General features: G+C 33.3%; 1 protein-coding gene across 1 annotated transcript in view; it reads left to right on the forward strand.

Annotated features, from left to right (window-relative positions):
• Positions 1 to 26,650, forward strand: part of LOC114333309 (kelch-like protein 17) — a 271,482-nt gene extending 244,832 nt beyond the window's left edge. Inside the window, exons 7-13 of the mRNA XM_028283169.2 lie at positions 4,401 to 4,614; positions 13,317 to 13,461; positions 16,252 to 16,352; positions 16,443 to 16,598; positions 17,297 to 17,357; positions 18,600 to 18,794; positions 26,175 to 26,650. Coding sequence (XP_028138970.1) covers positions 4,401 to 4,614; positions 13,317 to 13,461; positions 16,252 to 16,352; positions 16,443 to 16,598; positions 17,297 to 17,357; positions 18,600 to 18,794; positions 26,175 to 26,388 — 1,086 coding nt within the window. The 3' untranslated portion in view covers positions 26,389 to 26,650. The remainder of the gene's footprint in view (positions 1 to 4,400; positions 4,615 to 13,316; positions 13,462 to 16,251; positions 16,353 to 16,442; positions 16,599 to 17,296; positions 17,358 to 18,599; positions 18,795 to 26,174) is intronic.
• The last annotated feature ends 266 nt before the right edge of the window (positions 26,651 to 26,916 follow it).

Below are 26,916 nucleotides of genomic sequence, written 5' to 3' on the forward strand. Positions count from 1 at the left end.
AAACAGAAACCAATTCAGTAGGGCATTCTTATCAGTAGTAATAACGCAAGGACATTGATAATTGTTCGAAAAAATTTTATAACAGATTTCGAAAGCTTGTTGCTTGGAAACAGACCGACGCCGTAGGCGGAGGTCTGTTGCCTGTAAGCAACAAGCTTGAGAAAGTTGTTAAAAAATTTTTGAGCATTTATCAATGTTCGAGGGTTATTCGGATAGAAAATTTTTTGCTGGTTATGAAAAAAAAATACAGAGCAGAAACAATTTATTTAAATGTGCAATTAACAAAGGAACAATTAGAAAAATTTAATGAAGATCCAGACATGTTAGTTTCTATAACTGATGAAGATGTATTTCCACTACGCATGCTGTTAATAATTTTATTATGATGTTCTTCGTCAATGTTCAAGTACGGTTTTATTGAGTTAATTATATTGAGTAAACAGTATTCTTTGGTATATTTGATTCGATAATTTCATTAATATTCTCATCAGTATTACAACCAAATCGTGACATTTTGAAATATTGAATATTTGAAATGTCAAAATCGAAATGAAACGAAATGTAGGTATCCATAGCTACATGATTGAGTGAAAACAGCCCATGGGATCTGTTTTCAGTATAATGTTGGTTTTATTGGTTGTATTCAATCAGATGGCCACAAATTAATTGAATTAATTGATTTCATTGGATTTCTAATTGAGCAAAAAATTTTCAAGATAATTACCTTTAAAAATTATAAAAAAAATAAACTTTTAAAGAGTTAAAATAGTAGATGCAATATCAAAATAAGCAAAATTAATCTTTTTCCACCTACCTCTACCGAAAGTATACTTTTCCGGACCTGCTTGTAGGAAGCAAAGTTGTACTTTTCCGCCCAAGGGAGGAAAATATTTTTGCTCCCTAGGGAGGAAAAGTAAAAGTGAGGTCACGGTATTTCATTCATGAAATATAACTTATTGACGCCCTGTACAATATCTATTTTCTACCCGTGTTGAGCTGCCCCCCCCCCCACTTGCAAAAATTAAAAAACAAATAGCCCTGATTTATGAGCTATTTATGAGCTCTCATATTCCGCAAAAAATTTTGAGCTCGTTCCACTGAGCAGGAATTTAATACCCTAGTGGGGGGGGGGCTGAGTCAGCCCCCCCCCACTACTTAAAAATAGGAATATTGAATCGGTTTTTGCGGCAGTATTACGAGCTATTTATGAGCTCTTGAAATTATATAGTTCCGATTTTTGAGCTCATCCCCTTCACCCCCAAACAACCCTTTAATTGATTTAACTTAAGAGAAAGATGCTGAGAAAACTTAAAATATATCGTATTGCGGATATAATTCCTATAGCTTATATACTCTAAGAATAAACTATTAAATCAAGGGCATTTCGTTTATTGAGCTACAACCCCTTCGCAAGAAAACCACCCTATCTTCCCGGCTTAAGAGAAAGTTGTACTTAAAATGCGTTAAACTAATTATTTGGCGACTACATATCATTTAATAATTTATAAGCTTCCAAATTACGCGCATTTAGATCAGTAAATTGCAATTTATTTTGTATAGTGCAGTCACTGAAGGTAAAAATCAACGATTACCTTCAATTTCGGTGAACCTTCATCGATTTTTACGAAAATTGGTCAGTGGTTAGAGGATACGTCAAGAAACAAAGGTGACATGGTACCACCTTGCGCCTTTACCCTGAGGGTGGATACCGCCCCTTCTCGGGGGTGAAAATTATTTTATAAAAAATAACTGCACAAGTCAATAAAAGAACAAATTAAAAGCAAAATTTATTATATAAAATTAATAAAATAAGTCAATACTTTTTAAGTTATTAAAGATCAAAGATTTTAATTACTTGTGAAAAAATGCATGTTTTGAAGAGGTTTTTTGTAAATCACTGAAAAACTGTAAGTTTTTACAAAAAAGTTAATAGTAGTTTAATTCGTATAGCTTATATTCTAAGAATAAACTCTAAAATCACGCGCCTTTCGATTATTGAACTACAACCCCTTCGCAAGAAAACCATCCCATATTCCCGGCTTAAGAGAGGGTTGTACTTAAAATAATTTAAATTAATTATTTGTCGACTATATATTGTTTAATAATTTATGAGCTCGCAAAATATACGCATCTCAATTATTGAATTGCCATTTTCTTTCTATAGTGCAGTCACTGAAGGTAAAAATCAACTATGACCTTCGATTTCGGTAAATCTCCATTCATTTTCACGAAAATTGGTGAGCGGATTTTGATACTATCAACTTTTTCTGGATCTTATTTTTGATGGGTATTTCTAAGTACTTTGACAAGTATTTAGTACCTAAGTGTTATAAAATGCATCTTTTTCCCGTTATTTAAGCTTGAACCCTTAGATTTGAACAGTCGCTTACTTTAAATTAACATTACAGGTTTTTCAAGTAAGCAATTTATTATATTTTTTATTAGCTTAAATTTTAGTGATGAAAACTTTTTTGTAAAAACTTAGTAAAAACTTTTGTAAAAACACTTTTTGAGTCATTTATGAAAAATCGCTCTAAAGCATGCATTTTCTTTCCAAAAATTAAAATATTTGATCTTTAATAACTCAAAAAGTATTGATTTATTTTAATCACATTATATAACAAATTTTGCTTACAATTTGTCCCTCTCTCGATTTGTGGGGTTATTTTTAATAAAGTAATTTTCACTCCCGAGAAGGGGTGACATATACCCCAGGCTAAAACCTCAAGTTGTTATTGTCAATTCGTGAAAATAAATGGAGATTTACCGAAATCGAAAGTAATAGTTGATTTTTACCTTCAGTGACTGCACTATAGAAAGAAAATGGCAATTCAATAATTGAGATGCGTATATTTTTCAAGCTAATAAATTATTAAACGATATGTAGTCGCCAAATAATCAATTTAAATTATTTTAAGAACAACTCTCTCTTAAGCCGGGAAAATGGGGTCGTTTTCTTGCGAAGGGTTTGTAGCTATATAATCGAAAGGTGCGTGATTTAAGAGTTTATTCTTAGAATATAAGCTATACGAATTAAACTACTATTAAATTTTTTGTAAAAACTTACAGTTTTTCAGTGATTTACAAAAAACCTCTTCAAAACATGCATTTTTTTCACAAATAATTAAAATCTTTGATCTTTAATAACTTAAAAAGTATTGACTTATTTTATTAACTTTATATAATAAATTTTGCTTTTAATTTGTTCTTTTATTGATTTGTTCAGTTATTTTTTATAAAATAATTTTCACCCCCGAGAAGGGGCGGTATCCACCCTCAGGGTAAAGGCGCAAGGTGGTACCATGTCACCTTTGTTTCTTGACGTATCCTCTAACCACTGACCAATTTTCGTGAAAATCGATGAAGGTTCACCGAACTTGAAGGTAATCGTTGATTTTTACCTTCAGTGACTGCACTATACAAAATAAAATTGCAATTTACTGATCTAAATGCGCGTAATTTGGAAGCTTATAAATTATTAAATGATATGTAGTCGCCAAATAATTAGTTTAACGCATTTTAAATACAACTTTCTCTTAAACCGGGAAGATAGGGTAGTTTTCTTGCGAAGGGGTTGTAGCTCAATAATCGAAATGCCCTTAATTTAATAGTTTATTCTTAGAGTATATAAGCTATAGGAATTATATCCGCAATACGATATATTTTAAGTTTTCTCAGCATCTTTCTCTTAAGTTAAATCAATTAAAGGGTTGTTTGGGGGTGAAGGGGATGAGCTCAAAAATCGAAACTATATAATTTCAAGAGCTCATAAATAGCTCGTAATTCTGCCGCAAAAACCGATTCAATATTCCTATTTTTAAGTAGTGGGGGGGGCTGACTCAGCCCCCCCCCACTAGGGTATTAAATTCCTGCTCAGTGGAACGAGCTCAAAATTTTTAGTTTGCGGAATATGAGAGCTCATAAATAGCTCATAAATCAGGGCTATTTGTTTTTTAATTTTTGCAAGTGGGGGGGGGGGGCAGCTCAACACGGGTCTATTTTCTATTACGGAAGTATCTATACATTTTAACGTTTATTTATAAAACACCCTGAATTTTGCAGAATGGTAAAAAACAGTAAATTCTTACCTATTTTGATTTAACAATGTTTACATTAATAATTTGACTTATATTTGACAGTTGAAAGTTATATTGTACCTACTTGTTAGTTTTAGTTCTAATAAATTTTGTTGGTTAGTTACATAAATAAATTAAGTAAAAATGAAAAAATGACTTGTTATTTGAGGAAGGTGGAAAAACCATATGTATAACATGGGAGTAAAGTGCCTTTTCCTCCCTTGAATGATTACTGCTCTCCGCTACGCGTCGGGCAGTAAACTTCTTTCTCGGGAGGAAAAGTAGCACTTTCCTTCCTTGTTATACAAATAGCTATTATTTTAGCTGATGCAACACGTTCGACTACCCCTAGTAAATAGAGAATTCCTAATGACACGAGTAGACAACGAAAAACTTATCAGAGAGAACAACGACTGCAGAGAGCTATTATTGGAAGCCATGAGGTATCATTTAGCTCCCGAACGAAGGTGTGTCTTATCTAGTTCTAGAACGTTAGAACGAAAACCTAATGGTGCTCAACCGTATTTGTTCGCTGTCGGTAAGTTCTGTTCAATTATAGTTAGACATTTATATATTTATGTACACATGTTATCACACATCCTTCTCCTCTATATTTTCTCCTTCGTAAGGATTTAGTCGCGTCATGTAATTTGTTTCATTATTTCTGCCCAATTATCTCTCTCCTGTGCGCGTTGTTATACTTCGGAGAATGAATAACCAGTCATGTGTTTTGTTTGGTCCGACCATCCTATTGAAGATCTTCCTCTTGATCTTTCGCCTGCAACGTTGCCTTCAACTATCATTCGTTTCATGCCTTCTCTTCTTCTAGTTATATCCATCATATATGGTGTCCAATATTAATTTATCCAGGTTATATCTTTTAAACGAATACAGATTTTCGAAGTGGAGAGAAACTGATCTATTCCATTTATAACGCACTTTAATATGGCGTAAATAAAATCCTTCCCTAAATATTCATCCCTTAGTTACAACCCCCAACTTTAATTTTTCTAATAGCAGCCTGTAGATTTTTTATAGTTTTGGATGTGGTCTTCTATCGTTTATTGAACATATTTTTTTAAAATAAAATCATTTCGTAAGTAATCAAGAAAGTATCAGTTAATTTTTGTTAATTATGTGTCCCAGACTAATTTACACAGGCTATATTTCTTAAACGAATAGAGATTTTCGAATGGGACAAAAACTTATCTGTTCCATTTGTAAAACACTTTAGTATGGCGTAGAAAAAATACATCCCCTAAATATCCATCCCTTAGTTACAGGGTGCTATTAAAAAAAATTAAACTTAATTGTAACTAAGGGATGAATATTTAGGGGACGATTTTTTGAGAATAGATCAGTTTTTGTCCCATTCGAAAATCTCTATTCGTTTAAGAGATATAGCCTGTATAAATTAGTCTGGCATACCCTGTAGGTATATCAGTATGTTTAGGTTGATATTTATGGTAAGTCTAGTTTTTATGTTAAGTTCTGCTAGTATTGAATTATTTATGCGACGTGCGGTCCATAGTATGCGCAACATTCTACGGTAGACCAACATTCCAAATGCCATTATACGCTTTAAATATGCTCTTTTGATGGTCCGAGTTTCTGAAGCGTAGATAGCGATAGGAAATATTACTGTTTGAACAAGGCACAATTTTGTGTTTTTTGCAATGTCTGTGTTCTTCCCTATTTTGTGAGTTGGCTGCTGCCGATCTGGCCATTATGATGCGTCGACGGATCTTTTCTTCGCATCTTCCACTGTTGGCAATAGCGGAGTCTAAGTAATTAAATTGTCTGACCACTTCGTCACCTGTTGTTCCGTCACCGATTAGTATCTCTGTTTGATTTTTTCTAATTCTATCGACGATCATTATTTTGGTTTTCTGTATATTTATTTCTAAACCATATTCCGCACTCAACATAACTAGATATATATAATGTTCTTGAACTCCTAAGTGGAGCATAGAGCTTCAGTGAAAACGCACCATCGGGTTCTATTTTGCGCTAGGGCCTTCACCTCATTCCAAGACTTTCCTTGACTTCTTATCTCGTCCATGATGGATCTTCTCCAAGTTTGTGCTGGGCGACCTCTTTTTCTCTTTCCTTGGAGATTCCACTCTAGGGCAGTTTTTGCAATACTGGAACTATCCCCACTTTCTGGATTTTATTTCATTTTCTACCCTCTTTTGTTGGGTCAGGTGTAGCAGATATTCGTTTATGATGGTGTTTGGCCAAAAAATACGGACAATTCTTCGTAAATATTTGTTAACAAAGACCTACAAAGTGACAAAATCCCTTAAAACATAACTATAGCCTATCCATAATTTGTTCCAGTTCTTCTGATGAAGATGCCAATATAACAGTGTCATTAGCATAACATAGGTTTTTGATTTTTCTTTCTCCTATAGTTGATCTACCTTGCCATTACTTAAAAACTATCAATTAATTATCCACTGTAGCCGATACCAAGTCTGGTTGCAAAAGAAGGAAGTTGAGGTCGTCGGGTTAGTGCTTCAGCATCTGAAAAACAAAAATATAAGCTATAAATATTACTACTGACAGACACATATTACTATAGCGTAGTAAATAAAGGCCAAAGAAATGTACGCATGTAGAAGTAAGAAAGAAATATAATAAATACGTCAAGAGTGAGACAGCCATAAATGAAAAAATAGTTCATGTAGAGATATACCCACACCGATAATAATAAAGGAGAAGAAACATATAAACTCAAAGAAATTCTACGAGACAAATAAGAAAACATAGTAGACCTGGATCCCGCGTACCAAAAAAAGTTGATAAATAGAAAGCTGAAAATTTGTTAATAGCTTAAGGGGGTCTAGTAGGACAAACTTTGATGTACGGGAACACTGGAACAGGTGAAGTTTTAATTGTGGAACAGTTTAAAATTTGGAACGTCAGATTACGAAAACGTCCCATGTATTTTGTCGGACAGAACATCCAATTTATTTGTTACCTTTTCATTGAACTCTCATGCAAAAATGCGATTGCTATTACTAACCAACATGATTCCTGTAATTTGACATGTTCATCGTGTTTCAATCATTAAAATGCCCAATTGGTGATAAACACCAGTCTGATTTTTGCACGAGAGTTTAATGAAATGGTAACAAATCAATTGAAAGTTCTGTCCGACAAAATACATGAAACATGTTCGTAGTCTGACGTTGCAAATTTTTAACCTGTTCCACAATTAAAACTTCCCCTGTTCCAGTTTTCCCATACATTAAAGTTTGTCCAACTAGACACCGATAAGCTATTAACAAATTTTCAGCTTGCTATTAATCAAATTTTTTTTTGGTACGCGGGATCTAATACTGTAGGTACGTAGTTCAAAAATATAGAATTAAAAAAATTTAATGTATGAGCGATTATAAAAACAATACACCATACTGGTACATAGTAAAGATCGAAAATCCAGGAAAGAGTAAAGACAAATACAAAACAAATGGACGTGAGATAGACAAAAGTTGTACATAGATATATCTAAAGATGAAATAAAAAAATTACTAAAAGATTAAAAAACAGAGCAGTTGCTCCTAGAGCTATACTTGCAAAAATCAAATATTTTACTCAATGCTCATTTGATGTAAAAATACCGAACGAATGGGAAATGGGCGTTAAGCTCCACATGTAAAAAGGGAAACAAAAAGACTCCACGTATTGTTTTGGGTAGGTTTGGGTAAAATTATCATTAGAGGACGATTTGTAATGTTTCCTGAGTGAAATATACCAGTGTAAAACTTTACAAGCTTACTCTTTCGTGTATTCACCACTTTGTATCAGGAAATTGATCCTGAAGCACAAAAAAGAGGGCTTAAAATAAACGAGACAAAAACTAAGTACATGACCATCAAAAGAACACCTGAGAATGAAAATAATATGATTTGTATGCTATTGAACGTGTGGATAACTTCACATATCTGGGCACAGAAATCAATCAGAAGAATTCCGTAACTAGCGAAATTATTGCACGTATTTCCAGGAGAAATCGCACATACTATGCTAATAAAAGGTTCATGACATCGAAATTACTAGATAAAAGAACCAAAATAACTATCTAGAGAACCTTGATTAGACCCGTTGTAACCTATGTTTGTGAAACCTGGGTAATGACGAAAAAAGGTGAAGCCCAACTCAGGACATTCAAGAGAAAGATACTGAGAAAAGTATATGGCCCCGGTGCAAGAGGAAGACGGCACATGGAGAATCAGGAGAAACGACGAGGTTAATGAACTGAATAAAGGGTACGATATTGTAAGATTTGTGAAAAGTCAAAGACTGTCATGGCTGGGACATGTTCAGCGACAATAAGATATGAAAACGACAAAGAAGATATTACAGTGGAAGCCGGTAGGAAGGCGAAAAAAAGGAAGGCCCAGGACGAGATGGTTGAAGGACGTGGAGGACGACCTGAAAACCATGAATATAAGACAATGGAGGAGAAGGACACAAGAGAGATCTAAATGGAAGGACATAACCAGTCAGACAAAGACCCATCCAGGGTTATGATGCCAAAATAAGAAGAAAAAGAAGAAGAAGAAGAAGAAGAAGAAGAAGTATCAGGAACTTAGAATAAGTACCATTAAACCCAGGTTATCATCATCATCATTTGGCTCTACAACTCTATGTGAGTCTTGGCCGCGTTTACTATGTCCCTCTATTGTTGTCGGTCCTAAGCAGCTATTTCCCATTGCTGTACTCTCATTTTGCGTAGATCACTGGCTACTGCGTCCTTCCATCTCTTTCTCGGGCGACCAATTGACCTTTTTTCATCGGGCCTTTCCCAGAATGTGGCGTTTAGAAGTCTTTCGTCACTTGATCTTAGCACGTGACCCGCCCATCGTATTCTGTTTGCTTTAATGTAGCGTACTATGTTTTCATCTCCATATATTGTCTGGAGTTCATCATTGTGTCTTCTCCATTCTCCTGTTGTCTCTTCTCTGCAAGGCTCATAGATAGTCCGCAGTATCTTCCTTTCCAGTACCAGTAATTTTGTTGTTTCCCGCTGATTCAGAGTCCATGTTTCGCTTCCATATGTTATTGTGGGACGAATTATTGTCTTATACATATACTCTTATTTTTGCTGGTCTTGAGAGTATTTTTGATTTAAGTAGGGTCCTTAATGAGTAATATGCCCAGTTTCCTGCAATGATCCTGGCTTCCACGTCCTTTTCATATTTATTTTCAGATGTTATGATCGCTCCCAGGTACTTAACTCCTTTGACGACTTCAAAATTGTATTCATTAAACCCAGGTGCTTTACCTTATTGTATTTCTTTCAGCGAATTTGGAATTTCACAAGAAAATCTCACACATAAGAATTCTTGCTGAATATTTTATTTTCATCATTTTTGGTACACTTTTACATTTTGTGGTTGCTGATGAACTAGTCGATGTATATATTAAGGTATCACTTTATCACTTTTGGTTTCCATCAGTATGCTCTTAGATTTTTCTGACTACTTGATATATATTGTTTTTTGCGGAAGCAGTAAGCAGGAACCCATTTTCTGTATTGTTCTTCTTCTTAATATGCCCTCTCCTCAATGAAGGTTGGCTACAACAAATGCAAATTCTTGCCTATCTTCAGTTGTTCTTATTAGCTCTTCAAAATTTAGCCAAAATGTAATGCTTCGAATCTAGTTCAAAATATTATGGCTTCTAACATAGATTGCATAATACGTACCTGCATGGATACCGTGTTTGTCGTACATGGCTCCCAGATCCCAATCGTAGCCAGGTATATTTTTCCTTAAATCAAGCGGATGTTTTGTCTTCGGTATACAGGGGCGTCATTTGATAGGGGGCAAGGGGGGCATTTGCCCCCCCTGACCCTAAAAATTACTGAAATTTACAAAAAATAGATCAATTTTGTATTATGTTTGCATATAAGGGCCGGTTGTTCGAACGCTAATCAACAATGATCATTATTAAATATTTAATTACTGTCACCAAAACTGTCAATGTCAACTTTGTTTGGGTTACAATTATGAGATTTATTATTAATTATGTTAATAATTATTGTTATATTAATTGATTATAGTCTCAGAATTGTAATTAATTATGTTTTAACAATTGACATTGACATTAATTAATTATTTGATAATGATCATTGTTGATTAGCGTTCGAACAACCGGCCCTAAATGTATTGTATATACAGGGTGTCCCGAAAAGATTGGTCATAAATTATACCACAGATTTTGGGGTCAAAAATAGGTTGATTGAACCTCACTTACCTATATACAATAGTGCACACAAAAAAAGTTACAGCCCTTTGAAGTTACAAATTGAAAATCGATTTTTTTTCATATATCGAAAACTCTCAGAGATTTTTTATTGAAAATAGACATGCGGCATTTTTACGGCAGCAACATCTTAAAAAAAAATTTAAGTAAAATTTGTGCACCCCATAAAAATTTTATGGGGGTTTTGTTCCCTTAAACCCCCCCAAACTTTTGTGTACGTTCCAATTAAATTATTATTGTGGCACCATTAGTTAAACACATTATTTTTAAAACTTTTTTGTCTCTTAGTACTTTTTCGATAAGCCAGTGTTTATCGAGATATTTTGAATATTTGTCGAATCCACCACATATTTGTATATGGTTAAGTACGGTTCTAGAGACCTGTTAATAATCTGAAAATTTATTTATAATTTACATTTTTAGGTATATTTTGAAAAAGAAGCTACATCTCGATAAAAGGTGACTTATGAACAAAAGACTAAGAGGCAAAATTTTAAAAACACTGTGTTTAATTAATGGTACCACAATAATAGTTTAATTGGAACGTACACAAACATTTGGGGGGTTTAAAGGAACAAAACCCCCATAAAATTATTACGTAAATATATTGAAAAAGAAGCCGCATCTCGATAAAAACTGGCTTATCGAAAAAATACTAAGAGGCAAAAAAGTTTTAAAAACGTTGTGTTTAACTAATGGTACCACAACAATGAATTAATTGGAACGTACACAAAAGTTTGGGGGGGTTTAAGGGAACAAAATCCCCATAAATTTTTTATGGGGTGGACAAATTTCACTATAATTTTGTTTTAAGATGGTCCTACCATAAGAATGATACATGTCCATTTTCAGTAAAAAATCTCTAATAGTTTTCGATATATTGAAAAAAATCGATTTTCATTTTGTAACTTCAAAGGGCTGTAACTTTTTTTGTGAGCACATTTGTACTAAGGTAAGTTAGGTTCAATTGAACTATTTTTGACCCCAGAATGTGTGGTATAATTTATGACCAATCTTTTCGGGACACCCTGTATAATGCTTGCCCCCCCCCCCCTATCAAAATTTCAAATGACGCTCCTGTCGGTATAAGTCTCTTGTAAGACCACCAGGTCAATGTCGTTATCATATCGCAATATATTATTATAACCAAATATGTATATTGGAAATTATTGACATAAAAAGATCAAAATTGCATCAATAATAAGTATTAAGGATCTGTCCCATATAATATATAAATAGAACTAATTGATCAAATTGTGATATATTATATCACAATTTGATCCAATGTAATTTTGGGAAATAGCCACAATTTAAGTTGGAAAAAAGATTTTATTGACGTTTCGGCTTTTACTTCGGAGGTCGTTATCGACATACAAAATATTAATACAATACAAAATATTAAGATTTTGTATGTCGATGACGACCTCCGAAGTGGAAGTCGAAACGTCAATTAAATCATTTTTCCAACTTAAATTGTGGCTCATTTCCCTATTATAATAATAAATTACATAAATGCAACAAAGAAATTGCTTCAGAACAAGTGCCGTCCTCCTTAAAAAGGTTACCTATCTTCACCTTTGATACTACTGTCCTAAACAGCTCGACAGACTTAAAATTATTGTATTATTATCCATAGAGAAATAAATTGTATGGTCTTCCATCTTATAATTGTGTTTTTATATTTTATGTGTATATTATTATACAGGGTGTCCCAAAATTAGCGGAACGGTCGAATATTTCGCGAAATAAACATCGGATCTAAATAATGAAAAATACGTGTTGAATAATTTTCAAAAATCTATCCAATGACACCAAACTTAATCGTCCACGACACCCACTGCAGGTGGGGTAGGGGGTAACTTTAAAATCTTAAATACGAACCCCCATTTTTTATTGCAGATTTGGATTCGTCATGAAGAATTAAGCGACATTATTATTCGAAATATTTTTTAGAATTATTGATAGATTATAATTGAAAAAAATACGATTTATTAGCGCCATCTATCAACAATTCTAAAAAATGTTTCGAATAGATATTACCATTTTTTTCCTGGGGAATCCAAAACTGCAATAAAAATTGGGGTTTCTATTTAAAGATTTTAGAGTTACCCCCACCCCACCTCCAGAGTGTGGAGTGGAAGAGTCGTCTTTGATGTCATTCGATAGGTTTTTGAACAATATTAAACACTTATTTTTTGGTTTTTCATTTGGAAGTGCATTTCTCGAGATATTAGACCGTTTCTATAATTTACCTATGGTATCACAATAAATCGTTTTTCCGATTATGGCGCCATCTATTTGCACATCAAAAAAATGTCTCGAATAAAAGTTGCTTACTTTTACGCAGGGAATCTAAATCTGTAATAAAAACTGGGGGTTTCCATTTAAGATTTGAAAGTTACACCCACCCCACCTCCAGGGGGTAGAGTGGGGGATCGTGTTTGATGTCTTTGGATTGATTTTTGAAAATTAATGAACACGTATTTCTCAATTTTTCGATCCGATGTTTATTTCGTGAAATATTCGACCGTTCCGCTACTTTTGGGATACCCTATATATCAATATTAATATATTAAAATAGTTATTTATGAAACAGTTCGTGAAGTATGCTTTTTGCGAACGTACACGATGATTAGAGCACGAGCGACAGCGGAGCGAGAGAATTCATTTCTATTCTACAATTTTTAGAACTTTGACATTTAAAAATTCTAACTTCTTTCAAACCAAAAAACTGTCAAAACTTTTGTCGTAATTTATTACTGGCTGACAATGTTATCACCATGACAACGCAAAAGTTAAGGATATTTGATTATATTAAAGTGTGCGAAAAAGTAAATACATTGTTACTTCACGCACACTTTAAATCCTTCACGCACTGCTATCTATAATGACAGTTTTCACAAACTAAAACTTATACATAATATGAGATAGAGTAGTTAAAAAATAATTTCAAATAATTTTTAGGTGGCGGATCCCTTTTTGCTATACATGCCGAATGTGAAGTCTACAACCCTAAAAATGATTCCTGGTCTACGATAGCTCCAATGCAATGGCGTAGATCTAGATCGGGAGTTACTGGACTGAGAAGATTATTATATGTTGTCGGAGGGTAGGTTTTTAATATTACGTAATATTACAGATCTATAAAAATTATTCTGTAACCGAAGAAAAACGTATAATTCGTTTTCGTTTTAAATCTGTTTTGGAATTTACCTCAAACCTAATTAATTTACAATATACATATTATCTTAATCAATTAAACAAGGGGTATTTCGACAAACAGAGCTCGTTGGACCTTCTTTAGCGACATACGGATTCAAAAATTTACCTATATTTATATTAGAGAAAAAAGCTATTACCGGTTTTTGAGATTATAACATCCAACAAAGATTGAATTTACTCAACGGATTCTGAAATTTTTAGTCAGTGAAAATTTTTTAAAAATGTGGTTATACTAATATTGTGTTAGAACCTATAAAATTAATCAATTATATGGAATTTCTCACGAAATTTAAGAAATACTAAGAGAATAAATAAATGGAAACGTGAAAGTATTTTGACATGTAACAGCAGATTTTAGAAATCATAAACTAAACTACATTAACTACCAAAAGACTACTGTTTAGAAATTAAATAAAAATTATAGAAATTAATACACTCGTATTAAAAAAGAAAGAAAAGTATGTACAAAATATGCACGAAATAACATATACCATATGTAACCCATCAATATCAGGCTTAAAAAAAAAAGAGAAGCCGTTATGCAGTAGCATAATCGTAAAAGTAAGAATAATGGTAGGGGAGCCCAAGCGGGGATTTTTGAAGTTACTCGAGCGCATCAGATTATTACATTGGAAGAAACCTTGTACCCTGAAAATGTACCTCTACCATATATTGGCTCTTAATGCAGGGGAATTCGTTAAGGGGAGGCCGAAAAAAAAATATATCCTTAAAAAAAACTCGAAATCGTCAGATTAAGAAAAGTTAAGTTAAGTACATGCAAAACATATATATATTTATATTTTTATATTTAAAAAATCTGACGATTTGAGCGGGGCGTAAGGAAATGGGTGAGTCCCAAAGTTTACACGAGTAAAGCGAATATTTCGCGAAATTAATGACAAATCGAAAAACTAAAAAATACATGCTCAATATTTTTCAAAAATCTATCGATCGATGCCATACAAGACTTCCCACGGAGAGGGGTGGGAGGTAAATTTTAAATTTTATATACGAATCCCGCGATATTTCGCGAAATGAACATCAGATCGAAAAACTGAAAAATACACTTATTTAATATTTTTGAAAAATCAATCGAATGGCACCACACACAACTTTGGGTTACTTTAAAATCTTAAATGGGAGCCCCCATTTTTTATTGCAGATTTCGATTCCTTACGTAAAAATAAGTAACTTTTATATGAAGAAATTTTTTCGGATTATGGATAGATGGCGCTATAATCTAAAAAAACGATTGTTGGAAATGGACAATTAAATTAAAAATGGAAAGTCCCTACTAAACTGGAAAACATTACTTAACTTTTTTTGGTTTTAGGACCTACTTTTCACAACCCAATAGGTCCCCAGAACGCTCGAGTGCCTGAACATTTAACATACTACCATAATGAGGATTGTTTGAGATAAATCTCCAATAAAACATCGCAGCTTAGTCCAGACGCAGAGTATCCTGAATAGACTCAGATAAACGGCCTAAGTATCGGAGGAGCAAATTTAGACGATAAAACTAGACTAGTTCTATCGTCTTAACTTGTAGCTTTTATTTGTAGTAATTTGCTAAAATGGATGAAGAAAGAATATATTTTTTTCTTTTTGTAACAAGATTTTATATTGAGCAAGTTTAATTGACAAGTTTAAAATTGAGCGACTTTGTCGATAACAGTGTCATTAATAAATATTTTTTACATGAATCATTTTCCAATGATTGTGTGGATTTAGAAATACATACGAAACAATTTTTTGATCTGTATAAAGGAGATTATAATTATGACACATTATGGTACTCCTTATTTTTCAAATAATATGCTCTTGTAAACGCATAACTTTGATTTATTGGCTAAAGCCACACTAACTAGATACTTCACAAGAAATTAAAAATACTTAACATGTAAAAAATTCACTGTTTTAATCAGATATATTATATTCCCTACTATTGCGCCTACTATATTATATAATAAAATACATATTAAAACAAATAAACGAAAACTTCTAGAGTAGTGCTGATTGATACAACAGAGCAATAAAATGTTATTCATTCAAGATAGTGTAAAATATATCGCCGCTTATTCATTTCAGATATTTCCATCTCGCAAAACAAAAACACGTAAAAATTAACATCTGGCGCTGAGTCACCCGTCCCAAGCCCAAGAAAACTGTACGTCGATGACAAACCTTCCTAAGCTCGACCTGCGAACGCATGAACTGATAGTAGGATGCGCAGAACGGTCTACGCAACTCGCCGGTGCCAGGTTGTGTCTGCTTAGGATCAATTTGCGAAGGTACTTAAAGATGTGCTGGTACAGACGCATCTTAAGAATTCCATGGATGGATCGTGAGACTAATGTTGTGGTCCTACGCGGAATGGCTAATAAATGGCAATTAACACAATCAAAACACGCAAATTACAATATTGTGGCCATGTTATGAGAAATTAACAGAGATATGGCTTATTGCAACTCATTTTTCAGCACAATTTATTTTGAAAGAGAGGACCAGAGAGAAGAATAATATATAGCCACGATGATCAATTACATCTGGAACATATGAGCATCATAAGTAGAAGATTAAAATCATATTCAACAAAAATTTATTAATAATACCCAATCAATACCATTATATAAAACTAGTTTTAGCCAAATATTGACTGTACATAAATTTTTAGTTATGATGGGGCATCAGACCTAGCAACAGCTGAATGTTATAATCCATTGAACAACTCATGGTCTTCCATTACACCCATGGGCACTAAAAGGTCATGTCTTGGTAAGTCATGCTAATTTTTTGATATCTGTATAAGGTTTTCATTTTATACATTAGTTTGCTTTCATTGCTTATTTTATTTTTAATTTAAAGGTATATGTTCCTTTGATGGCCTTATTTATGTCTGTGGAGGATACGATGGTGCATCATGCTTAAGTTCTATGGAAAGATTTGATCCGTTAACAGGAATTTGGTGTAGTTGTCCCGCTATGAATACAAGAAGAAGATATTGTAGAATAGCTGTAGTTGGTATGTATGGTTTTTTTAATTAAAATTATCAACAACTATTTAAAATTTCACTTTCTTATAGTTATCCGCATTTTATTCTGTATTTACTTTATTTGTTCATTATTTTTCTAGTCTTATTATTAGAACACATTTGACGTTTTTGTTTTCCTTTTAAGCCATTTTCTGTGCTAGAAGCGCTTTAATCTAGAAGTTATCGATCGTTAGATATCATGTTGGCTACCATATTCGCTATCGTGACTTTATTGATAGCAGCTCTGAATATTGACGCAGTCGATTTTCCATACCATTACCTTAGATTTTTTAGCCATGGTGTTCTTCTTCAACCAGGACCACGTTTACCTTGTATCTTTCCCTGAATGATCAAATGTAAAAGATCATATTTTTCAGTGTGTCTCATAATGTTACCAAAGTATTCCCGCTTGCGTCTCTTTATTATATTGACCAGTTGTGTTGTTTGGTTCAGCAGTCTAAGAAATTCCTTTCTTTTCTGATAAAAACTCAAAAAGAAATTAACTTTAAAATAAATATCATTTTAAAAGCCCTCACAATTTGCTTGGTAGGTAACCTAGTATTTTCAATATACATATATGTATATTTATCCCTATATTCACAAGTCTGACGATTGTCAGACTTATAATTATTGGGGTAAATTTTTAATGTATTGATCTAATCATATTTTCAACATACATTTTTTTTAGAGAATTGCATATACGCTCTAGGAGGATTTGATTCAACAAATTATCAGGCCTCAGTTGAAAGGTATGGAAAATTTTAGTTCCCCAACTATTTTAATAAAAATTACAATTGATAATTATGGACTTTATGATTTTTTCATTTATCCATGGCTAAGAGACTAAAAGGCTTTACCTAGATACTAGCTATATAAACTAACGCAGCCAGAGAAATTGAAAGTTGTAAAAATATTCTTTTTGTCTGTCTATTTTCGTGTCTACATAAAGTTGAAAGATATATAAATAACTTTCTTGTCACTAGCAATAAGGCAGTAGTAATTTTACTAACAGTAGTAACGAGAACTTTTACTTTTCTCTCAAAAAATAGGTACTAAGCAAATTAAGGAGGTATTTATCAAAACATCATTACATTACTATTAGCCACATTTCATTTTTTAATCACAGATCTAGCACTAAAAATATGAAATGAATAAATATAACTGAGTTACTAGACAATTTTGAATGAACCCTAAAAATAATTAAACATGGAGGAGAAGTAGGTACAACATACTTATAACTGAAATAAACAAGTTTATAATGAAAATCTTGGAACAAGAAGTAATGTCAGAAGTATAGAGAGGGACAATAATATTCCATCCATAAAAGGGACACAAAGCAGAGTATAAGAACTATAAATGTAATTCTAGATTAGATTATATCAGTCACCTAAGTATAAGGTATTTGCCAGAATTAGGCAACTTGGTGAATACCAAATAGGGTTCAAAAAACTAGAACCAGGATCAAATTGTTGTGCTCAAAATGAGGCAAGATGGATAACGTTATGATACATCATACCGTTTTTAGTTATTATGTTTTGAGAACGGGATGAAAATATAAAAAAAAAATGCATGACGCTAAATTAACTTATTAGTTGATAAATTATTAACTATTAATTATATTATTTTTATCGGTCATGATGGCTGAGTTGGATGAGACGCAGTCGATCGACAAGTTTAGTGGATGTGCGATCGAGGTTTGAGCCTCAGCCAGGTCATTTGAAATTAATAAAAGGCCAAGTCGTAGTATAAAATTCAATAGAATCTACGACTTGGTCTGGAAAAACTGGTGTCTGATCGGCCTATGGAGGAGCGGTACGGCAAGGGATAAGGGCTTGCGGATGATACTGCTCCATAGATCCCTACCGAAGGGCGTTAACGCCTAATAACGGTGTATATAATAATTATATAATTTTTATATAAATTAAATATTAATACCTATGAAAAACATAAGCGGCGAAAATAATATTTTGATAGAATTATGTTGTTATTAGATTTGATCCACGGGAAGGTACATGGCAATCGGTGCCATCGATGTCTTCAAGAAGAAGTAGTTGTGGAGTTGCAGCTTTGAATGGGCAGTTGTACTGTATAGGCGGAAATGATGGTACTATGTGCATGGCTAGTGGAGAACGATTTAACGTGAGGAGAAATGCTTGGGAACCAATAACTTCCATGAATAGTAGAAGGTAATTTAATTTTTATTTATCGGTGCAAATCAACGAACTGTCAATACTGATGGACTGGCCCCGTCTCATTCAAATAGTGCAGAGAGATTGCGGCCAGTATACAAGAGAGAGGTCCTAGAGAGAGACAGAGCTCGCCAGGAAAAAAAAACGCGCGAATTTGAATGCATTGCAAAGTATACCGATTTTCAAGAATAAAACAGGTTTAAATAGTATATTGTATATTATGCAACGAGAATTTATTGATGGTCATTATGAAGCGAGTATGGGGAATATGAAACGACCCGCCTAGCGGCGACTTTCGTATGGAGTACAAGCTTCATAATGATAAATAAATGCAACTTGTATACACGATTTTTTCTATGAACATTCTCAATAAAAAATATAAATATTCAAATTTATTAATTTTGTAACGCAAACAAATTAAGTAGTTTGTCAGTTTGACAGTTTTTTTTTACAAATTTAGAACTGTCAAAGCGTATGTATTTGGCTCGTTAGTGGTCACTGCGCGGTTTCCACCTTCTTCGTGAATGCGATATCGCGATTCTATTGGTTAAAAATCTGGTATCATAATGAAGTTCATTATGACACTGGTAGTGAAATCATAATTGATATATTATAGTATGAGAATAGAATAATTAATTTTTTCTAAGACCGTTTAATAATATGCTCATTATTCGCTGTTTTTGAATAGGTAATAACACCCATTACTTTACTCGTGAGTAATAGTTCATTACCCACGGGCTGAAGTTACTCACGGGGCATTACTCACGGGTTGAAGTTAGATTCAAGTGGTATATGGCACTTTTAATATACCTATTAGCAAATAAAATGACTCAAACTAGTTTGTTTAATAAAATAATCATTGTAATTTATATCAACAATTAAATTCGAAAAATGTTAAAGGATTTTTAACTGTAACAACGGGTTAGTATATTTTTTACGTTTAAATTTCAACATTTGACATTCTAAGATTGACGTTATTAAAAGGTAAATAAACAATCAGTATTAATTCCGTATTTTTCCGTCAATTATTTATATCAATGAATTCTGTTTTACTTACTGTTGATTGTACAATAGATTTTAGAAGAAGGGCTTAGGTTGAATTTGGGCACTTCGCAGTTTCAAAAATAATTTTCTTTATTTATATTTTTGAACCTTGAAAATCGTCATTATTCGATTGTTTCTAACTCGAAAACTGTTAACTTTAGAGCAAAATTACAAAAGACCTTTTTTGTTCCCAATGATCCAAAGAACGTAAAATAATGTCTCCACGAGTCGAAAAAATGGATTTTTATTTGTTTAATTTTTTTTTTTTTTAATAAATGTAGCAATAACTCCAAAACTATGGCCACTAGGTGTAGGAAATATAACATGAAAAATAATCAGTATTTCTTAATGACTTCAAAACGCAAAATATATACAGGGTATTCTATTTGAAATAAGAAAGCTCATTAGATTTCCAGAGAAACGGAAGATCTGACAACAATGTAATTTTCACTATAACTGCATTAGAAAACTTCCACACACCAAAATCTATAAAAATCGTGCAAGCCGTTTCCGAAATAATTGAGGGTTTCTATACATAAAACTCACTTTGCATGTACTATTTCCAATGGAAATAAATGCATTAATTTCGGTACTTACTGAATTCTTTTGATTGATTTCTGCGCCCAGATATCTGAAGACATCCACATGTTCGATGGTATAGTTGTCTATCAAGCAACTCATGAAGTGATATCAAATTTTAACGAAAGTTAACATTTCGTTAGAGACATATACATACATCCAAACTTATATGGAACCACCATGTATTTCAAAGTAATATTTATTTCTTTTGAAAAAACTTGTTATTGTTGCGAAGAATAAAGGTTTTTATTGAAAATGAACAAATACATAAGACAATCGGATAGTACGTCTCGGTACGGTATAGGTTATTTGCTTGAGTTGCAAATTGAACTAAAATAAATAAACTAACTTTTGCGTCCAAAAACGAAAATATGCCTGATGTGGGGTTATAGGAAAGATTATTGGACATAGCTCTAGAGCTAGGCGTAATAAAGGGCGTTCTGTCCAAAACCTATGCTAGGTAACGGGAAATAGGAAAGCTCAAAAATAAAGAGAAAGTCGCCAAAAGTAATTACGGCTCTCCAAGATCGTTTAATTGTCCAATCAGCTGGAAGACACCCAACCATTTCTCACCTGCAGCTCAAAAGGCAGCTTTTGGAAGCTACAGGTGTAACTGTTTCAGTTGAAACGATTAGAAGAATGGTTCGTACCAAGAAGTATACAACAGGAGACACTTATGGGTTCCCGAGTTATCCAGGCAGCACAATATTGATCGCCTAAATTGGTGTCTTTACCACCAAAACTGGAACATTGGGTATTGACAAAATGTGCTATTTTCAAAAAAAGTCAGGATTTGTTTAAAATTAGATGACCCATGAAATCGTGTACTTAGAGGTCGAGGAAGACAAGCAAGAACGAAAACTGTCAAATCTGTTCACAAATATACAAGGGGAAGTGTAATGTTCTGGAGAGGAACTGTGATCCGTAAAAAAACTCCTTTAATTTTCATCCAATCAACTTTAACTGCTCACAGGTATGTTGGTAACCTGTAGTCAGGCTCTGGAGAGCTGCAACAGGAGACAATTTAATTTTCTTATATGATAATGGACCTCTACATTAGGGTGGTTCGAAAAAAATTTTTTTTCTTATTTCAGATCGCTATAGTGCGCAGAAGTTGCCATTGGTATAGACTTGAAAAAAGCACTAATTATTATTTTTTTATTAATTTGTCTTCCGGTCGCGCAATGCCATCGAAGTTAGCAAAAACTGTGAAAAACCTTAATTTTTCAAAAAAATTTTTAAACAGGCCAGATGGTTTTAATTGCGTTCCTATACCATGAATTAACTACTAAAAGTATGTAAAATCAATATAAATGCACTTATTATACATTTGTTTCATATCTTCCGGTCGCGCAACGTAATACAAAATGAGTAAAATTAGTAGTTTTTGCAAAATTTCAAAGTTTGACTGTTAAGTACAATTTAATCATACGACTTTTAGAGATGCTATAGTTTAATTCAATTACAATAATATATTTAAAATCTAAGCATCTAAGATACATTTTGATATTCAAGTGGAATTAGGTCGCGCAGCTTCGTCAAAAACAGCAGACTACCGAGAGGCGAGGCGAAAGTGACGAATGCCAGCGAAGCTCGCACAGCCACAAATAGAGATACATGTGGGAAGACCTCTACAATGGAGTATTTGTCTTCTCCATTACAACGAACTGCCATTCCGCCACCTTTTCCACCACTTAGATGGAAATACAACAGGCACTATAGGATATCCGGACCGATTGGAAAGACCCTACCTGATTGTGAAAGACTACCATTTGTTGTTGATTTTAATCGTTGGCATCGCTGAGCGGTGCAATAAGGTGGTTCTAATATAGCCGTCTCTGGAACTGTGTCCACACACTTAACTTGAAGCTACGGTCACTAGTTTAACGCAACTTTCAACTGCCTGTGTACGGCATGGCAAAGTATCTATACTCATAACAGGCTTGAAGTCATTGCTCACATACTGTTTTATCTCTTCATTAGTCAATATTCTTAGCAGTAGAGGGGAGTCAGTGTACTGGTGTTCCATTTGATAATTTCGTAATACTATTTAGCTTCAAAGTTTAAATGTTGCGGTTTAAATATTCTGATAGAGTCACTTTCAGATATTGCTTGCTTTTCCTTCATGATACGTATAAAGCCCAGCTCTCGGATATGGTTTCTGTCATCAGTTACCATAGCCAAAAGTAAATTTTCGGGATGGACAAAGTAAGCATTCCGTTGTAAAACGGGATCAAGAACTTAAAGAAGCTCTTTTGGTAAGTACCTTGAATATTCAATGATTTTGTAATCATGTCTAGGCCTATCTGTGAATTTGTGGTTTATTTTTGTGGCAAACCACATAGGCATATTATAACATTTGAGAATGAATGTGACAATCTCTCTCAGATTTTCAGAAGGGTTGGACACACTGATGTATAAACGCAAAACTCGGTTTGCAGTAGTAAGCCATCTTGAATGTGACGTTGGGATAGGATCACGTACCCGCTGATACGTCTTCTGAACAATGTCCTGACTTGATGACTTCTGATATCTCAAGCAAGTACAATTATTGGTGCTTGCTAAGAATACCCTTGTAAACTTTTGGAATCTCACAATCAATAGAATTAAAATCAATAAGTGGTAGTCTTTCACAATCAGGTAGGGCCTTTCCAATTGGTCCGAAATATCCTATTGGGCCTGTTGTATTTTCATCTAAGTGTTGGAAATGGTGGTGGAATGGCAGTTCGTTGTAATGGAGAAGACAAATACTCCATTGTAGAGGTATCCCCACATGTATCTTTATTTGTGGCAGCGCCCTACGCTGGAATTCGTCACTTTCGCCTCGTCTCTCGGTAGTCTGCTGTTTTTGACGCAGCTGCGCGACCAAATTCCACTTGAATATCAAAATTTATCTTTTATACTTAGATTTTAAATATATTATTGTAATTAAATTAAACTATACCATCTCTAACAGTCGTATGATTAAATTGTACCAAACAGTCAAACTTTGAAATTTTGCAAAAACTACTAATTATTTTACTCATTTTGTATTATGTTGCGCGACCGGAAGATATGAAACAAATGTATAATAAGTGCATTTATATTGATTTTACATACTTTTAGTAGTTAATTCATGGTATAGGAACGCAATTAAAACCATCTGGCCTGTTAAAAAAATATATGAAAAATTAAGGTTTTTCACAATTTTTGCTAACTTCGATGGCATTGCGCGACCGGAAGACAAAATAATAAAAAAATAATAATTAGTGCTTTTTTCAAGTCTATACCAATGGCAAATTTTGCGCACTATAGCGATCTGAAATAAAAAAAAAAGTTTTTTCGAACCACCCTACTCTACATACCATTAGAGTGACTAGAGACATAACTGAAGCAGAAGGTATCCCTTGTTTGGAGTGGCTTGCTTGTTCACCCGAACTTAATCCTATATAGTATTTGTGGTATGATAAGCTTAAAAGAAAAATTAGAGCTCGCCGGGATAATCCACAAAACACCGCACGGCTAGTACAAGCTGCTCTTAAAGGATGGAGCAACCTCCCAAAACAAAATGTTGATAGTTTGATTAGGAGCGTGCCCACTCAAACTGAAGCTTGCATAAGGACTAGAGGTGATCACTGACTACCACAAAATAAAAAAAAATAAATAAAAACAATTTAAACATTATTCGTTTTACGTTAAAATTTTGTATGCTATTGACTTTAAAACAACTACTTCCAATTTGTTTGTTAAATACTTTTAGTCTAAGAGCTAGTGAACCCTCCGACTAACGGTCGTTCTGTAAGGCTAGAAATTTTTCTAGTGATAGTTCATAGCACACCAAGGCTAAAAACCATGACCTGGCAGGCATCAGCGGTGCACGTGTATCTACCAGGTGAATCGAAAAGTGCAAATTTAGGGGGTAAAATAAACTTTCTCCTGTAAGGTTTAAATTTAAGTATGTGTTTGAGTAAGTCATTTAGAAGAAATGTGTACAATGACAGGCGATTCTGAAGAGCATAAGACCTTGCCAGGCGAGGGGAAAGATTAGGGGTTTTCCTAAAATTATTCTTTTTGCATCGAACAATTTTTTTTTAGGTTTTTTAATCATTCCAAACAGAAACGGTCTTTAGTGATTTTTCTCTTAAGTTAATAGTTTTTGTTATATAAGCGATTGGAAATTTTAAAATTGCGAAATCGGCCATTTTTAACCCTAAATCGGACATTTATCTAAAAATTTCAATGTTGCCAAGGTACGTAGATATTCTTTAAACATTGATTGATAAAATCCGGAAAAGTTTTTTGCAATAAAATATCGAAAACCCCTTTGATTTTTTAATTGCTTATCAAGCGGGCGCGACACTGTAGTATAAGTGATGACGTTTGAGTTTGCGTAAATTCATTATCTCGAGAATGGGCAAATTTCAAGAGAAATCCTCAGGCAAGTCGATTTTTATTTTTGAATTAGGACTTTTTGGCATATATGTAATACTAATGACGTTATCCATCTGGGCGTGATCACGTAATCGATGATTTTTTTAAATAAGGGTAGGGGTTGTGTGATCGCTCATTTGAGAGGTTATTTAATTCTCTATTCAGTAGCATAAACATTAACATAATTATTTATACAGGGTGTACAAAAAAATTTCTTCTATTTGTCAAATTTAATCAAAGTTAATTTAATAAAAAAAATTGTGTACACCCTGTATAAATAATTATGTTAATGTTTATATTATTAAATAAAGAATTAAATAACCTTTCAAATGAGCTATCACACAACCCCTACTCTTATTTAAAAAAATCATCGATTACGTCATCACGCTCAGATGGATGACGTCACTAGTATTATATATATATACGCCAAAAAGTCTAATTTAAAAATAAAAATCGACCTGTCTGAGGATTTCTCTTGAAATTTGCCTATTCTCGAGATAATGAATTTATGCCAACTCAAACGTCCTCACTTATACTACAGTGTCGCGCCTGCTTGATTAGCAATTAAAAAACAAAGGCGTTTCCGATATTGTATTGCCAAAAACTCTTTGGGATTTCATCAATCAATGTTTAAAGAATATCTACCTACTTTGGCAACTTTGAAATTTTTAGATAAATGTCCGATTTAGGGTTAAAAATGGCCGATTTCGCAATTTTCAATATTTTCAATCGCTTACATAACAAAAACTATTAACTTAAGAGAAAAACCACTAAAAACCTTTTCTGTTTGGAATGATTCAAAAAACCTAAAAAAAAATTGTTCGATGCAAAAAGAATAATTTTAGGAAAACCCCTAATCTTTCCCCTCGCCTGGCAAGGTCTTATGCTCTTCAGAATCGCCTGTCATTGTACACATTTCTTCTAAATGACTTACTCAAACACATACTTAAATTTAAACCTTACAGGAGAAAGTTTATTTTACCCCCTAAATTTGCACTTTTCGATTCACCTGGTAGATACACGTGCACCGCTGATGCCTGCTAGGTCATGGTTTTTAGCCTTGGTGTGCTATGAATTATCACTAGAAAAATTTCTAGCCTTACAGGAGGACCGTTAGTCGGAGGGTTCACTAGCTCTTAGACTATTTATTGTTTTATTTAATTGTTATGTATTTGAGTACTTGTTATTAAATTGCTTTAAAATAAGTATTGTTTGACTTCGTGTGTTTGTTTTTTTTTAATTCGCACGAAATAGTAAGAAATATCATATGATTCCATATAAGTTTGGGTGTGTGTATATTTTGTGTATAAAACAGTTTTCAATTATATCTATTGTATGTTTTAGATCAACTCACGAAGTAGTAGCTATAGACGGCTTTATATACGCTCTCGGAGGAAACGATGGTTCTTCTAGTCTCAATGCTGTGGAACAATACGATCCAAGATCCAACAAATGGACTATAGTATCACCGATGAGCACTAGACGAAGTTCTGTAGGAGCTGCAATTCTAGAGTGCATCAATATAGAACACGTTTTAAGACAGACGAGGACTAGTTGACACAGGTTGACCGTATGAGAATCGGAATAAAGATTTAGTTTAAATTATTCGTCGACAACAAGGGTTTTATATCCAGCATTGGATAAATATTGTTTAAAGTAAAACATAGGCTGTATGTAAATCATTTGGCATTTACATATTTACAATTAAATGAAATAGAAAAATATTAAATATTCACCTAACATGTAATATTTTTGTTTTAGATATTGTGATGATTTTTATGTATGTAAAGAATGGTTTGAATAAATATTTTTTAATTTTTTGCAAGTAATTCACAACGTTGACTGCCACGATTCAGCAAAAGCTTAAATGAAAGCAAAATGTATTTTTAAGTTTTGCGGAAGACGTGACTTTCTTTGCTCAAGTTTTCATAGCAAATGAACACAGAGTCGTCGTTTTTGAGTAGAGTTTTTACACACTTTTCTATTATTTCTTAATAATTCACATTTATGTAACAAATAAACGTATGTAAAACTTATGTATGCTTAGTAATAACAACACTTTCTAAATTTGTATTTCCTGTTTTAG

The sequence above is a fragment of the Diabrotica virgifera genome, chromosome 7 (assembly GCF_917563875.1).
Source record: "Diabrotica virgifera virgifera chromosome 7, PGI_DIABVI_V3a".
NCBI classification, from domain to species: Eukaryota; Metazoa; Arthropoda; class Insecta; order Coleoptera; family Chrysomelidae; genus Diabrotica; species Diabrotica virgifera.